This window comes from Gavia stellata, chromosome 1 (genome assembly GCF_030936135.1).
Source record: "Gavia stellata isolate bGavSte3 chromosome 1, bGavSte3.hap2, whole genome shotgun sequence".
NCBI classification, from domain to species: Eukaryota; Metazoa; Chordata; class Aves; order Gaviiformes; family Gaviidae; genus Gavia; species Gavia stellata.
In genome coordinates, this window is record NC_082594.1 from 2,479,666 (window position 1) to 2,496,148 (window position 16,483).

The following is a 16,483-nucleotide window of genomic DNA, read 5'->3' on the forward strand; positions in this document are numbered from 1 at the left end:
TTGTTTTTAGCAACTCCAGATTTACTTGAAAAATTAAAGACGCAAGGGCAGGGATACTTCTTTCCTCAGCATTTTTATCTGCTATTACTTGTAACCACCCCATGTTTCAGTGAGTTACCTGGAATTTACACATATTTACACCAAAACTAATGTGAAAAGCTCATGTACCGTTTTTAAAATTGAATGCGCATGCATAGGTTTTGTCCTGTTAAATGAGATATTAAACTAAAAATCTTATTGACATTTTAGACTAATAATAGGTATAAGTTGAATGGCAGTCTGTAGGACTTCTCCGTATGAGAAACGAGCTGTCCTTGTCCCCAGAGTGGTTTTTTAGGACCAAAGTGATAATGGAGTTGGTACTGAAAACATTCAGATGCTCTGTTGGATGAGTCGAAGTGAAATCCAAAGGTTTCTATGAATAACTGCTGATTCATCAAAAATTAAATGTCTAGTTGTCTAGCTGTCTTGCTAGATATTTCATTTTTGATGAAACATAGCCAATATAGGTTGCAAATTGGAAGCAGTCATCTGGATGCATTGGAGCTAGTGGCAAAGTTGAGCTGTTTTTAATCCTCTACCAAAGCCTTTAGGAATGTTAGAAAAATTTTAAAAAAGTGTTTGAAGCACAATCTTGCTATAGACTTTGTGGTCTTCAAGGAACACGGAAAGCGGTTTAGAAGAAGGCAAAACGTGTTATAATGACCATCTTGTGATGGAGACCGTGAGAATTGATGTAGTTTCTTGTACGTCAATGGCAGGAGAAGACATTTCTGAGCGACTTAACTTATGAAAGAGGTAGAGGAGTTATAAGAAGGAGATAAGACCCAAAATAGCACAAGCCCAAGAAGTGTAACATGGAAAATGTCACACTGAATTTGAAGCGTAATTAAATCCTGAAAGAAGTTATTGGAAAATTGGCTTCTCATCTATTATTTTTTTGCATCTTGGTGTCACCCCGGAAGGAGGCAAACCTGGGAAGAGTTTTTACAGAATTGAGAAGGTTTACATAGGGTATGGCTGTCAAATTGTGAGATGCTTTTTATTCTTTCAGCTTCAAAAGCTTTGCTTCTCTGTTTCAACGTAAGTCCATTTGGTGACAGTGGATGTGTTTCCTAGTACGGATGGATGGAGGTGAGGAGCTGGTCATCAGTTGTCATAGCCTGCGTGGACAATGGCTGTTTGAGCTGTATTTTTGGCACAGTCTTTAGAAAACTTTCTTGCCTTGGGATTCCTTCCTGCAGCTGAATTCTGGGCTCGTGCTTGTGAGCTTTACGGGTGCCGTGGCTGGCAGCGCACACTCAAAAGGCAACACCCAACATCAGGTTTTGGCTCCTTTTGAGAGGTCAGTAAAATAGCTCAGGGCTCCATCAGCAATGAATGGGGTGTGCAACTGGTATCGAAAGAGAGAACTGTTCCTTCCCTGTGAGCTCGTCTGCAGGGAAATGAATGGAGCTGATCCACGCGCCATTGGAATTAGGCCACAGAAGGAGGCAAGAAATTCCTATTTAGCGTTTACAAATTGCTAGGGAGATAATTGATTGGAAAGCTGGCCGAAAAGCTCGGTCAAAGGTGGAGGAGGAGGAGGGGGAGTCCTGCGATATGATTTGTCCATCTACCTGCTAGTTTTCGTACAGAAAGAAAAAAATTCCCATCTGTTCAAGTTGTCATCTCTGCTAAAAAGGCTTTATAGCTAGGATGAACTCCCTTGTCGGGGAAGGGAAGCAAATATTCCTTACCAGTAGGTTCATGAGATCCGTAATGCCGGACGACTGACTAGCTGGAACGGTGTAGTCCAACTGAACAGGGCTATTATTTTCTAATGTTTTGCAAATTATTCAAGCACTAAGGTAACTGCTCATAGGATTTGAATGCTAATTAAAAGAAAAAATCTCTCTCTGGTATACCCAGTGTTGCTCATCGTTAACGGGAAGAACCTGTCCAGTGCAGCTGGTTCATCAGAACCCTGTCTGCTGTGTGTGCACTCGCTTCCCCCTTGGCAGAGCATCATCCAGAAGCATCAAGCAGCACCCACCAATTAGTGCCTTTTAAAAATCTTAATGGATTTCAAAAACTTCAGGAAAGTTTAAATGCTTAGGTTCAGGGGCTTTAGTCTCGCATAACTCAAAGGTATGGGAGCTGAAAATGATCTAAAGATACTGGAAGAAAGTTTGTTTGAAGGAATCATGACAATATTCTGATTTTTGAGTGCCTAAATTTATTTGGAGAAGCTACTTCTGGCTGAAGTATAAAAACAGGTATGTGGAGATAAGTAGAAATTGGGTTTCTAGTTCAAGCTAAAGAATATTAGAAGTAAAATTTTTAAACTGCTCCTATTAATCAAATTGTTCAGTGTTTTCTGTTAGAGCTTAGACATAAGGACTTAATTTCATAGATGAGAATTCATTTTAATAAAAGAGAAATTAAAAAAGATACAGAGTCCTAAGAAAAAGGTGGATAAAAAGAAGATGGCAAATCTGAGTGAGAAGCATCTTTTTTCTAATTAAAATCTTCACAAGTATTCGTGGCTATGTGTATACCCAAGTAATTTAACAAGTTTTAATAGTTGACCCATTTCTGTCATACCTTGCTCTACTCAATGGTCATTGATTGTGTTGGATTATTACAGTATATTTTTACAGTATGCATATGCGATTTCAGGTATGCATGTCTCTATTTAAATTCGACGTATCGACATTCATGTGGAGGTTTACCACAGAACCTGCTATCTAGCTGGGTCTAGAAGCCCCATTTCAGATTTAAAAGGGGATATCAGAGACAGTGTTCATCGAATTAACTTTGGCAATTGTTTCAATTTATTTAATAAAGACTGGATATTACAGATAGCCTTGTATGAAAGAAATCCCAAGCCTCCCAGATTCTTGGGACATCCCCTCCTATGTGATTTAAACATTGCTTGCTCTATTCTGACCATATAATGTTGTTAGGACATCTGAGCAGTATTATTACGAACTTAAGTAGTTTTTAAAAAGGTTTGAGCATTAATCATAGAGTGTGCAGCACTGTTGAAATAAGTTTGAAAAGAAGCTTACTTTAATGCAGTTATGTTCATCAAATGATGTTATGAGAGTAAAATATATTTAGGTGTTTCCAAACAGGCCGTGCTTAAAAAGTGACTTAATTAAAAGATAGTTTAACACCACCAGATCCCATTTTGTTCACTTTCCTGTTGATTTTTGTTACCCATCACTATCGTGTATCAAATAGTAGAAGCTTATAAAATGCTGTCAGCTTCTGGAGAAAATGGTACAGCCAATGAACCCATCAAGACTTGTTCAGGAATACTTCTTGTAATGGGGTGTTTTTGTGCCAGACTTTCTGTCGGGGTGGGGGGAATCTGTTTAAAAGGGAGAAACCTTTCACAGTATTTTTAATTACAGACTTCAGACTAAAATTGTCTTTCTCCTCACCCACTAGTGCTTATAAGGAGTGCATGCATAAATTGTTAGCATGATTCCCCTGGGAAGAAATGAGAATGGACTACTAAAAGTAATAAAGCATAATTGGCGCATGGAATTCCCAAGTGATATTTGGGAAACACGGATTAATCTTCTCTGCTGCAATGCAGCTGCTATACCTTTGGCATACCCCTGTGATGCTTTTTCCTTTATTGTTCGAAATCGTTTCTTGCATTGTTCTGTGATTCTGTAATTATTACAGTAATCACAGTACTGTGACTCTGAGCCATTTTCCGTTTAAGAGCACGTTGCTTATTAGTGTAGATTACAGAAATTCCTAAAAATAGTTTCACTTGTTTTGGTCCTTAAATTTTAGTATGACTGGTAAAGAGTATTTAGTAATCCTTTAGTAGAGTGATTTTTCAGGAATGTGGGGTTTGCTTATATGAAATATGCTCTGCCCTTTTCATACTGTTTAATTAATTGATATTTTAATATAAAATTTAAAAAATGCTTTTTAATTTGAGTCGGAAAATGTCTTCATGCACAGAAAAAAAAAAAACATATGGAAGTGATAAATCCAAATAGCAATTGGGAACAACAGCCTGTGTTGGAGCAGAAAAGTTTTCGTTCAACAGATTTATTTGAAGAGGTAAATGAAAAGCACACTGGACAAAAAAATCAACTGCTGTTAAAATGATAATGTAGAGATTGAATCAACTGAACAAAACCTAAAAACAGTAATGGCAAAATAGGTGGTTAAAAAAATGGAATGATGCAAAAGAGAAAAGAAAAGCTCATGAGGAATGCATATGATCAGTATCTGATTAATTTTTACACTATTTTATGCATTTTATCTGCCAAGGGAGTATTTTTAACTATTAAGAAACATGGGATTTGGTATGAAATACATTTTCACATGCACATTTGTGTCACTTTAAGGTTTCTGTTCCTTAGTCTATACTCTTGTAGAACATAGAAGATTTTGAGACTTATCCAGAAGAGCTAGTGTGTCTGAGTCAAGAATGTTTCATCTATAGTATGAAGGCTTCTATAGAGACTTGCTGGTAAATCCACACCTTTCAAACAGTGGAAGTCTGTAGTAAGGAAAAATTTCAAGACCTTTCTTGGAGATAGGTCTGTGTGCTCCCTCAGCAAGTTTGCAGATGACACCAAGTTGGGCGGGAGTGTTGATCTGCTGGAGGGTCGGAAGGCTCTGCAGAGGGATCTGGACAGGCTGGATCGATGAGCTGAGGCCAATTGGATGAGGTTCAACAAGGCCAAGTGCCGGGTCCTGCACTTGGGTCACAACAACCCCATGCAACGCTACAGGCTTGGGGACGAGTGGCTGGAAAGCTGCCCGGTGGAAAAGGACCTGGGGGTGTCGGTTGACAGCCGGCTGAAGATGAGCCAGCAGTGTGCCCAGGTGGCCAAGAAGGCCAACGGCATCCTGGCCTGTATCAGAAATGGTGTGGCCAGCGGGAGTAGGGAGGGGATCGTGCCCCTGTACTCGGCGCTGGTGAGGCCACACCTCGAATGCTGTGTTCAGTTTTGGGCCCCTCACTACAAGAAGGACATTGAGGTGCTGGAGCGTGTCCAGAGAAGGGTGACGGAGCTGGTGAGGGGTCTGGAGCACAAGTCTGATGAGGAGCGGCTGAGGGAGCTGGGGTTGTTCAGTCTGGAGAAGAGGAGGCTGAGGGGAGACCTCATCGCTCTCCACAACTGCCTGAAAGGGGGTTGTGGTGAGGTGGGTGTTGGTCTCTTCTCCCAAGTGACTAGTGACAGGACAAGAGGAAATGGCCTCAAGTTGTGCCAGGGGAGGTTCAGGCTGGATATTAGGAAAAATGTCTTTCCTGAGAGAGTGGTGAAGCACTGGCAGAGGCTGCCCAGGGAGGTGGTGGAGTCACCATCCCTGGAGGTGTTCAAGGAACGTGTGGACGTGGCACTGCGGGACATGGTTTAGTGGGCATGGTGGGGTTGGGTTGGTGGTTGGACTTGATGATCTTACAGGTCTTTTCCAACCTCAGTGATTCTGTGATTCTGTGTTTGTGTGTGATTAAATCTTGTAGGAGCTAAGAATCTTCATGGTTCTAGCCCATTCTTGAGCAAAGTACATTTCTTTAACCTACCTTCCAAATTATGTAAAAAAAACTTTTTTTTTAAACTGAGCAACAAAATAATTTGTTGTTGGGTACATTTTCCTACTGAAGAAAAAATAGGAAAGCCAGCTGCAATTGTTAAGACATACCACATACTTCACTCCTGTTCAGCCGTCATTACGATGATGATGATGTGGTCAGCATAAGAATCCTTGAATAGCAGAAAGCAGTGGCAAAAAGCTGAACCATTTAAATATACATTTTTCTGCATGAAGGAAGCCAAATATTATTGGCAGGAACAGTATAGAGCACTCTTCAGATAGGAAGATAACGTGACGGTGAGTCTGCCACAAAGCTGCCTTCTGAGTGTTGGATTCGAGCCAGAGTTTTTTTTTCCAAGAATGAGGAAGTACAAAAGCAAAGACAATTGCACCAGTGCAATTTACTGAAAATTAGTCATGTCAGAAGAAGGATCCCCTTGGGATTTATTCCAGTGCTATGAAAGGAAACGCAAAATAGGTCCAAGAAGTCTTTGGAGATGACACTTAAAAACTTTTGGGAAAAGTAGGTGTATTTCTAGATTATAAAGAATCTGTTTTCATCTTCCAGGGTTTTTTTTAAGCCTTATACAGCAGAATTTTTGAAGATCTGATTTTTCCATTCTTATGACAATCTTACATCAGGGTATTCCCACGGATTTAAGTGGAATTATTCTTGAACCCTGAAGTGTTAATTTAATGCTATCTTCATCAGGTAACTCTCACGGCTGTCTGCCTCGTGGGGCAAAGAATTATTTCCAAAGAAATAAAGAAGAAGAATTTCCAAAGGAGATTTCCTTCGGTGCCTGTGTTCACCTACCAGACTCTCATCATTAAATGTGAGAACTACAGGGCACTACCATGAGATCTGTGGAGGCACATCTAGGAGGATTGCTTAATATTATCATTAGTTTTGCTTATCCTTGTTTTAAAGGGACTTTGTCTCTGCTTTGGGAGAGGGTGATGGGCATCTGTTGGCGGCCATTCCATGTTTCTCTGTGCTCAGAGTAGACTTCAGTGCACCAGCATCAAAGGTTTTGTCATTAAAAACAATGGCCCTGCCTAAATTGTAAAGGAACAAAATGATGTGCAGAGCAATCATCAAGTGACTAATGAGACCAAACAAAGAACTTGCAAACAAGCCCAAAACTATTGACACTAGAAAATACAAAGCGCTGGGGTAACGGAAAGTGCAAAGTGTGTTTATGAGCACCCTCCTGAAAGGCAAGCAAACAGAAGTCAGGGCACTTGTTGTCTTCTAGTGTTTATTGTTCCCATGTTTGCCGTGATGAAAGCTCCTTCTCTAGGTTGGGGGAAAAGAGGAGGAAACTAAGATCATTTCTGCAACCTTTGTTGATTTAATAGACACTTGATACGTCTTGCAGCCTTGTTCATCATATTTTCTTCCTACCTTTTGGTCTGCTTTTTTAATTTCCGCTCGTTCCCAGATCTTTTTATCGTTTCTCTGCTCCTGAGTGGTATGGATATGTCCCTGGAATATCTTTCGCTTCCTTGTTCACAGCTGGCTGTTTAAGAATGTACTTCTGAAGAACATGCAGTCATGCAGGTTGTTGATTGAAGAAAAAGAAAATAAAAAGGAACAGGAGAAGCTAATTAGCTTGACGGCAACAGTACAGCGAGACAGTTATAAAGTTCCTTAAAATTATTTTCTATGAAACTGCAAGAAGGAGCAGAAGCCGGAGTGGTGGCAGAGGATCTTTCTGTAGGGACTCTTGAGTTATTGGGCCAAAACCTCCTTCATTTCAAGGAGATATGAACAGGTTGGTGGCTGGGGAGGTATTTGCTCTACATGCAGTAAGGGCTGGCAAAGTAAAACTGTCTGCAAGTTACTACCCTTTTTGTTTGTTTTGGCTGATCCTTTGTGTCTGACGGTGCTCGACATTCAAAGAAACTATGGGCTGCAAGAGGGCAACTGAGGTGCCCAGGACGCTTGGCTGTCCACCGGTACTTTAGGCTTGGTATCTACTGAAATGCTTCCAGAGTAGAGCTGAAGATGCCATGTTAGAGAGGAAGCAATCAAAAGCAGTTTTAATTGGGAAATTCAAGTAAAAGTAGAGTGGTTTTGCTACAGCATTTAATTTTTACAAAGTGTTGACGGGACCAGCATGAGGAGATGAACAATATTCTACACAAGAATGCGTATCTTGGGTAAGGAACAAACGCTGGTGTAACTCAATCACGATTTAGAAAACTTTTTTCTCTGTTCACATGCCAGGTAGCTGCATAGCAGCAGTCGTCTAAGAAAAAGCAAGGGTTTCGGTCCCATCCTCCTTTTTACACCTGCCTCTTTGGGACTGCTCCCCGCTTTCATAGCTCTGCATTTTGAGTAGCAGCTGCCTGCCCCAAATTAAATAGAGGCCTTCCTCACTCTGTCCAGATGTATCACCTTTAGGGTATTGTGTCCCCCTTTTGTGGGACCCCACTAAATTCCAGATGTTCACAGGCAGAACTAGCTAGTGTTACTTCACCGAGAGTGAGTTGGACCTGGACCTCACAGTGAAGGAGGCTTATCACTACAGCAGCTTCAGATGTGCAAGATTATCCTGGGATACGGAGAATTTTATGGCCTTAGCTTAGCACCATTTTGCATTGGATGCAAACTGTGGGGCTGTACTACTGCGTAACTTGAAATTCTAATTTTACAGAGCTAAGCTTAGATGGTCCTTTCTCCTTGTAGGCTGAGGAAATCCAGTACTAACTTTTTGATCCAGGAAAGTGGGTCGTTTTTTGTCGTCAGCTTTTCTTTGCAGCTTTCTCTTCTTGCACAGACGGTTTAGCAGAAAAATCGGATTTTTATCAAATGCTGAGCCTGTAAAGGGCAGGCTAGGCAGCAGGCTTCCAGTCATTAAGTCAAACTTCAGACTTCAATGTCGTGATCGGTGCAGACACTGCACAGTTGTTCCTACAGGACTGCAGTGACTGAGAAATGCAGAAGCTCGCGCTAGTTTTATGTCAGCAGATACACGGTTGCTGCAGGCATGCTCTTCAGGGACGCTTCTATTGCTTTGATCTTGGCTTTGTTGGTAATTTATATATAGAAGATGCATTTTGTTGACAAATACTCGCAGACCTGATGTACTTTTATGTTAGGGTGTCTTGATGGAGAAGAAGGGTATTTCAGCAGTGACAAATACTGCAGTGATGGAAGAATTTAAAAAGAAAGAGACTTAAAGAAAGCAGGCTCCTTTTTGGTATTAGGAGAAATTGATGCCTAAAAGAAATTACTACCAGGAATCAGCATTTTTAAGGGAAAATCACCGTAGAATGTAACCGTTCACTGAAAAGGATGGGTCTTCCTGCCCTTCCTTCCTTTCTCTCCCAATGTCCTTGGGAAATGCTGTTACGTATCACTGATCTGAATACTGCTGAGTTCGGCAAAGCCAGCTGATTCAAGTTGTTGACTTTATTACTTCTGAGTTTTATACGAGTTTTTAAAATACTCCATCCTTCACTGCCAAATAAGCTGAGATCCATTGCCACACTTGGGATAAAATAGATATGAATTACTTTTGTTCTTAACCTCTCAGAGACCCAGAAAGATGCTTAAGCTAATGTCTTCATAGTAATAATTACAGTGAATAATTTAGCTGCTATTGTACCTTTTCTTTTGATATTCCTTTTTCTATTCTGATGTATTTGCATATAAAAATTAAAACGCTTGGAGTCTCATTTACCAAAATCATTCAGCTGAAAATTCCCAGACTGCACCATCCGTGAGATCATGCTGTTTATTTAATGGATTATAGGCATAAGTTTTAAACACTCAGAAAGCTTCACTCAGCATGCACGTTATGTAATTTATATTGGGTTTTTTTAAATGTTAAGTAAGATAAAGTTTAGAGTAGTGTTACGGAAAACACAGGATGAAAAATAGAGTCCCTGTTCTTAGTGGGTTACAGGTTGTTTTCAAAAGAAAACAGATCAGGGATAGGTAAAACAGGGTTTCTAATGCAAATAAGAATAGGATGGTATAAGAATTTAGTTTAAATTTTTAATAGGCTACCTAAAAGAGAGAGAAGGCATCTGTGATACGGATCTCCCTTTTTATTTGAGGGGTTTGCTTTGAATACTAAGCAGGAAAATATGTCACATTACCGTGATGCAATACTATTGACTTCATAGAAGAGTTATCACTCCACAAACACAATGATTTTTGTTCACTTCATTTAAAACTTTTCCTTATCTTTTCATTGTCAGACTGTAGTCCGGGTGGGGCAGGATCAGGTCTAATTTTGTTATGTTACCTCCACCCATGTAAGGAAATTCTTTGCCTTCAACATCAGCTATATTGTTTCTGGCAAAGTGGTGGCAGCTTATGAAGCATTTGTCAAGGTTTTTAATGCTCGGCGTAGGCAGAATTAGCACAGGTAAACTGTTAAGAACTCAACTCACGAATGGATGGATGTTTGCAAATGAAAACTTCATTTGATCCATGATGGTTGTCTTACTGAAAGAGTGGGGCTCCAGTGAGGGTTAGGGAGTTCCAAAATACAGAGAAATATAAATGCCCATGTTTGAAAATATAAAATTATTTCTAGGCAGTGATGATTCAGATGAGACTAGTGTAAATTAGTCAGTGAAAACCCACGTGGCTTTACAAGGGTGGTTTTATTTGTGTTTTTTTAACGCTTAGTACTGCAAGGTCTAGGTTGTGGTGCCTGGCGGATTCAGATCGCTAAACGAGAGGTTTAATTTGAAGACCTGAGTTTAAACTGTAAAAGTATTATGCAAAGCTTCAGCACGGCTTAGCAGTTTCTGTGCAAGACAAACATGAATAGAGTAACAGGAATATTTCAGAAATAAACGGGATAAAATGGAAGGCTCGCCTTGGTGCCTTTGCACGACTCTGGTCTGTGTTATGCATGGGTCAGATAGTTTCCATTTTTTCTTTGGGTTTTGAGAAGGAATGAATCTTTAACAAATACAAAGTAGTTTAGCTTGTTCTCTGTCTTCTCCAAGAAATTGAAACAGTAATTTTTAAATGGAGTGTGATTGAGAGCTGTAAATGTTCTAGTGAGGAGACCTTGAAGTTGCATGAATGAACGGGATACGTTCAACACGGTGTCTTTTCTACATCGTGCATTACCATCTTCGATTAAGAACAACGTCCCGACGGCAACCAAATGTACTAACAATATCTAAAATAGTTTTATTTATATCTTTGCTTTTGAGAAAATCTTTATAGAATGTAGAATGATTAAAGCCAAACATCCAAGTTCCTAAAATGTTTAATATCATGTCTTGAATTAAAAAGAAAAACCTCCTCAAAATGGTGATCTGAACTGGGACTGAAATTTTGTTCCTAGGAAAGCTATGTCATGTCAGACTTGAAACTTTATGTTGAAATCAGAAAAATGTTCTCATCCTGTGTCCCCCCATCCCTCCCCTGTCATTTTATTGATTTGAATTAAGCTATAGGATTTCTTATAAAAATACACTTCAATTTGGTTGTGTATCCATTGCCTTTGTTAACAGTCTCAGTTCTTCTCAGTCCTAATATCAGCCATTATCTCCTAAAGCTTGGACTCAGGTGGGCAGGTAGTTTTGCACCTTTAGTATGACAATTCCACTGTAAAGATATTATTTCTTAAAAAACATTGACTTTTTTTGATCCTCGGAAATGGTAATTCTGTGGTACTTAACTTCGTATTATCTTAGTTCTGGTGGCAGATTTGTTTAAAAAAAAATCTTGATTTCCTTTTGAGGTTGGAAAAAGACAGGTTTTTTAGTCTGATTGTAATACAGTAAGTGATTTAGTAGTCTTTTGAGATTCAGAAAGAGAACAAAAGCCATTGTAGTGGAATAATGTATGTTGGGGGGTTTTGATTATTTTTTTTTAGTTTCCTATTCAAGTTGTGTGATCAGAAATTTTGAAAAGACATTTTATTTCAAACCTAAATTGTGATGTTCAGTGCTTTGGGTCAGAGTGTTTGTAAGTAAATGAGATTCAGATTATAAAATCCCACATGAATGTTAATTTCTATCGTATAGTTCAGCAAGTCAAATCTTTTGTTTTAATATTAACACATCCAGCTTGATATAATAATTATCATTTTATAGAATGAATAGCTACATTATCATTGAAAGCAATTTGTAACCACCCAGCTCTCTAGTCCTGTAACTGATGGGATTGTCACTTTTTCTCTGCAACGATGAGTTTTTTAGCATGTGTTGGAGCTGTGCACTTAGCCGTGGCTTTACTCGGCTGACAAATGTGCCTGTGTTGTATTGTGCTGACTTTAATAACTTCAGTACTGGCAGCTCTCATCGGTGTTTAAGAACCTCATCATATTGAAACCGCTTTTAATTAATGAAAGGAGAAAGGCTGTAATGCAGTTTCCACATGCTGACAGATTTGTATGCTTCCTAATGTTTTGCCACACTTTTCTTTGATGTTCTTTCTTAAATATCTTCCTTATGTATCTCCGTTTCACACGGGGCAGGGGGGGGGATTCTGGTATCTCATCACAAAACTTCAGAGCTGTGGTCATTGCCAGAGGAGTGGGGAAATAATGAAGTTAATATTTAAGTATCTTTTTGTATTCCTAGAACTACAGAATACAGCTGTAGATGAATTAATTCCTAATGCTCTGTAGATAATAGTTGCAGAAAATAAACACGTGTTGAGATGGGCTTCATCTCACCCAGCTTTCTGTGACCACTGTGGAGACGTGTATATCTGAGCTAATTGTCCGGGCGCTATTTACGGTCAGCGAAGAGGAATAGGCACTTAGCACGCCGCGTTTCAGCTGACCTATTTTAGCCATCTATCTTAGAGGGAGATGAATCACACCACAGAAGTACCAGCTTCTCTCCGTTGACTCGAAAAAGGACCTGGAGTCATAAACTCCAACGTAGATGTCTGCACTGTAAAAGTCTTAAGTTAAATGACATGAACCCCTCCTGCTGGGTTTAACATAAAAAGAACATATGGGCTTGATATGAAGGCAGGGGGAGCGAGCTCCGAAATACTCATTTATCGCATACTGCAATAAAAAATTCACAGCTGCTTTGCAAACTGAGCGTTTATAATTGCTTTGCCAAGTTTAAACTATTTATTTACATGTATTAGCAGAGTTGCACTCCAGCCTGGTGTTTGATCTGAAAAGCTTTAGGAACAGATATGCTCGGTCATAAAAGTCTGCAAGTTCCGTTTTTGGGGGAGTTTCAGGATTGCCATCATCATGCAGCAATTCTCCCGAGAGCACAACTGGTCTTGGCAATTTTAGACATCATTTGTATTCTCTGAAAGCGCAAGGCAGACCTGCTATTGGGGCTGCGCGTGTTTGATGTGAAAATAAATGCCCTTGACATGGGATGTTAACTTTGGCCCCCACATAACTGTGATACTGAGGGCTCATCCCTTTAGCGTTATAAAAGCACACGAAGTGTTAAAATCCTCATGCTAACGTAGGACTATGCCTTATGAACTAAATGTGCATTGCAAGATGAATTCCAGTAAAGCTGTGCCCATACCAAGGCAGGCAAAACCTGAAGCTGCGTATGTGTATCGCTGTAGCTTTTTCATGGATTTGTGGTTGGGAATTTCCTGATGTTTTTATCAATTGAACATCCCAGCCGTAAGCTCATATTACGTAATTCTTGTAATGTGAAATATTTTTTTAAAATTATGCTTAACGGAGTATTTGGTAGAGCTGACATCACTTGTAAGGGTCTGGAGGAGTTAACCTATAGCTCTTGCCCAGCCATACGGTGCGTCTTGCTTCGCTTAACGGAGCCTTTCCATGGCTGGGGGCCTCAAGTAGCTGCCCTGGCTGCTGACCCCTCGAGACCGGCCTTTGACAGGGCTAGCTGGCGGCATGGCTGAGTGAGCCGGCTACATTGTGGTGGCCTGAAAGAAATTCCCATGTTGGCTGCCAGTTTGGCATGGCGGCCTATCTGTTTTCTGCTGGCCGTGGTTTTTGCACTAGCAATTTTGAGGCAGGTTTAATGTTTAAGGTTGAAGGAGAAAATCAGCCTGTGCTGCTTTACACCTGGTAGGTGGAGGATGAAGAAAACTGTAGCATGAAGTGGATTTTGGCCATAAAATTTTGGACATGAGAGTTCCAGTCACATAATTTTATTATTTTCCTCAAAGCATCCTTCACTGAGGTGCTGGAGCGTGTCCAGAGAAGGGCGACGGAGCTGGTGAGGGGTCTGGAGCACAAGTCTGATGAGGAGCGGCTGAGGGAGCTGGGGTTGTTCAGTCTGGAGAAGAGGAGGCTGAGGGGAGACCTCATCGCTCTCTACAACTGCCTGAAAGGGGGTTGTGGTGAGGTGGGTGTTGGTCTCTTCTCCCAAGTGACAAGCGACAGGACAAGAGGAAATGGCCTCAAGTTGCACCAGGGGAGGTTCAGACTGGATATTAGGAAAAATGTCTTTCCTGAGAGAGTGGTGAAGCACTGGAAGAGGCTGCCCAGGGAGGTGGTGGAGTCACCATCCCTGGAGGTGTTCAAGGACCGTGTGGACGTGGCACTGCGGGACATGTTTTAGTGGGCATGGTGGGGTTGGGTTGGTGGTTGGACTTGATGATCTTACAGGTCTTTTCCAACCTAAATGATTCTGTGATTCTATGTCTGCGTCTTAACTTTTAATTTCATCTGGTAGTTGCTGTAGCTGTGGGCCAACGGTGGGTGAAACTTTTTTTGCAGAAGGAAAATCTCTTCTGCTGCTCATCGTCAGTTCCAAGTGACTTGTGTCTGCTTTGCATGTGTCTGTTAGCCACATCTTAAATGTTGGGCTTAATTTTGCTGGGGCAGAAACTATTTTTTAAGGCTTGCACAATTTCACCTCCCCCCCCCCCCCCCCCCCCCCCCGACTTTTCAAAATGATTTAAATAATCAAATGCAATTTTATATAGAAATGCGTTCTTGAATCTGTTGAAATCTGGTATACGTTATTTCAATGAATATACTATTTAAATGGGTATCTGTGAAATTTGGTGTATTTAAATAGATATCTATATCTCTATCTATATAGATATATAGATAGATATCTATATATATAAAAAATAGGTAGTATCTATTTAAATATATCCAGAGTCGAATATGTAAATGAAATTGTCAGTCACTTGCAAAGTCGTACGTGCTTAATACAGAACTAGCATTAAACCTACGTGTAACGTAGGCCATGCGATGTGATTTTACGGCTCTGGTTACAACATGGCTTTTGAGTTTGAACTTTGATGTCGCCCTCTGGTAACTCCTAAGTTTATGATAGATTTTTTTTTTTATGTACTTGGTATTTCTGTGCATGGAAGAGACGTGTTGTGCTTACGGGAAATGGCAGATATGGATTAGCAGTTTTTAATATGCAAATAGCTGTGTGTCTGAAGCATACGGACGTTGGGCGGCTTGGCGATGTCATTTGGAGTGCGGTACAGTGACTTGGGGAGTGCTGTGGCTGGCAGAAGCCCCGTATCCTTGCAGTTACTAGGTCCCTTTCTTGACATAAACGACATCTCCCTGAGCGTATTCGCTTACCCAAACCTGACCTCACTGTTCTGCTATGGCCATGTTACACAACTGGAGGGAAATAGTTTAATATAACGTGATATTGTTACGGTGCTCTGTGGTGCCATCTAATGGAAATAAAGCACTGTCATTCCTCCTTGTCAGAGACGAAAGACATCCACCTGTCACTGTCCAGGCTACTAATTATAGGTGAATATGTGTTAAAAGAAATTAAGTGAGCATCTTACAATCTAAACATGAGTATTAATAAATCATATACAAAAGTACATGTTGCTTTTCTTAATTTCTTAATTTTCTCAAATTCTTTCCCTCGTGCAGGCTCTTGATGGAAATGTATATGATCACCTTAAAGATTATTTAATGGCATTCAGCAGGACTGAACTAGAGACATGCCAGGCTGTACAAAACACATTCCAGTTCTTACTGGAGACTTCCAGCAGGGTAAGTTTTTACTGAATGATCCTTTGTAACTGAACACTTATAGCATATATAAGTTCCCAGGCTTAAGATTTGCTTCCAAAATAATGACAAAACTGAAGGGTTATTATTTTTGGTTCCTCCTGAGTGGTATTAAGTTAAAAGAAACTAGACAGTTTTCTTGGGGAGAGTTTTTCCCATTGCCACCCAGATTGCTTCTCATGAGTGCATTTACACAGTTACAAGATCTTTAGAGAACAGCGATCAAGAGATGTTCAGTTATACTCACTCTGCGTGTTTGGAAAGAGAAATTGCAGCTGAGAGTTCTGCACTGGGTAATCTGGAACCGCCTTAGTCATCCATCACAGTAAAGCCCTGTGAAACTGTTTGCATCATTTCTTAATAATTGACCGTCAACTCAAAAACCAAAATATTACAGTTTTCTCCCTTGAATTAAGAATGGCAAATACGGAAAACAGATTAGAGTCTTGTCATAGATGTGGTTTGTTTGCTTTGTCGAGCAGCCAGAATCAGGAATACGTGATTGCTTCTGGGATAATTTTGATACTTAAATAATTCATCTGTTGGGCTTAAAAAAAAAAAAAATGCCATTGAGCTCAAAGGAGCTGCTTTGGTGCAGTCATAATATTCCTTTATACGTCTGCCTTAACCACCCGCACAGAAACAGAGCTCATTTATGCAGGGACTTACGTAGAAACAACATATTTAACACATTCCTTATTCACCTGCAAGCATGCGAACTCGCACCTTTTTAGATACAAGGCGAGTGGATTAAAAATTGGCCTCGCGCTAGCTTGTCTTTGAATTTACTTGGCAGCGTCTGTAAAGATAATGAAAACACCATTTTATCTTCTGTTGGAAAAGGACTTTCAATAATTTACCTTGCTGTCTATCATTCAGGTCGGCTTAAAAGATCTTCCCCAAAAGCGCTGGGTTTGAATCTTTTAACTAAATATGCTTATATATAATGTCTACATATTGATAATTAATTTCTC

The 16,483-nt window shown here is 40.2% G+C and overlaps 1 protein-coding gene across 1 annotated transcript in view; it reads left to right on the plus strand.

The window, feature by feature from the left end:
• FCHSD2 (FCH and double SH3 domains 2) overlaps nucleotides 1-16,483 on the plus strand; it is a 166,215-nt gene that overhangs the window by 109,025 nt on the left and 40,707 nt on the right. Inside the window, exon 9 of the mRNA XM_059816450.1 lies at nucleotides 15,369-15,491. Coding sequence (XP_059672433.1) covers nucleotides 15,369-15,491 — 123 coding nt within the window. The remainder of the gene's footprint in view (nucleotides 1-15,368; nucleotides 15,492-16,483) is intronic.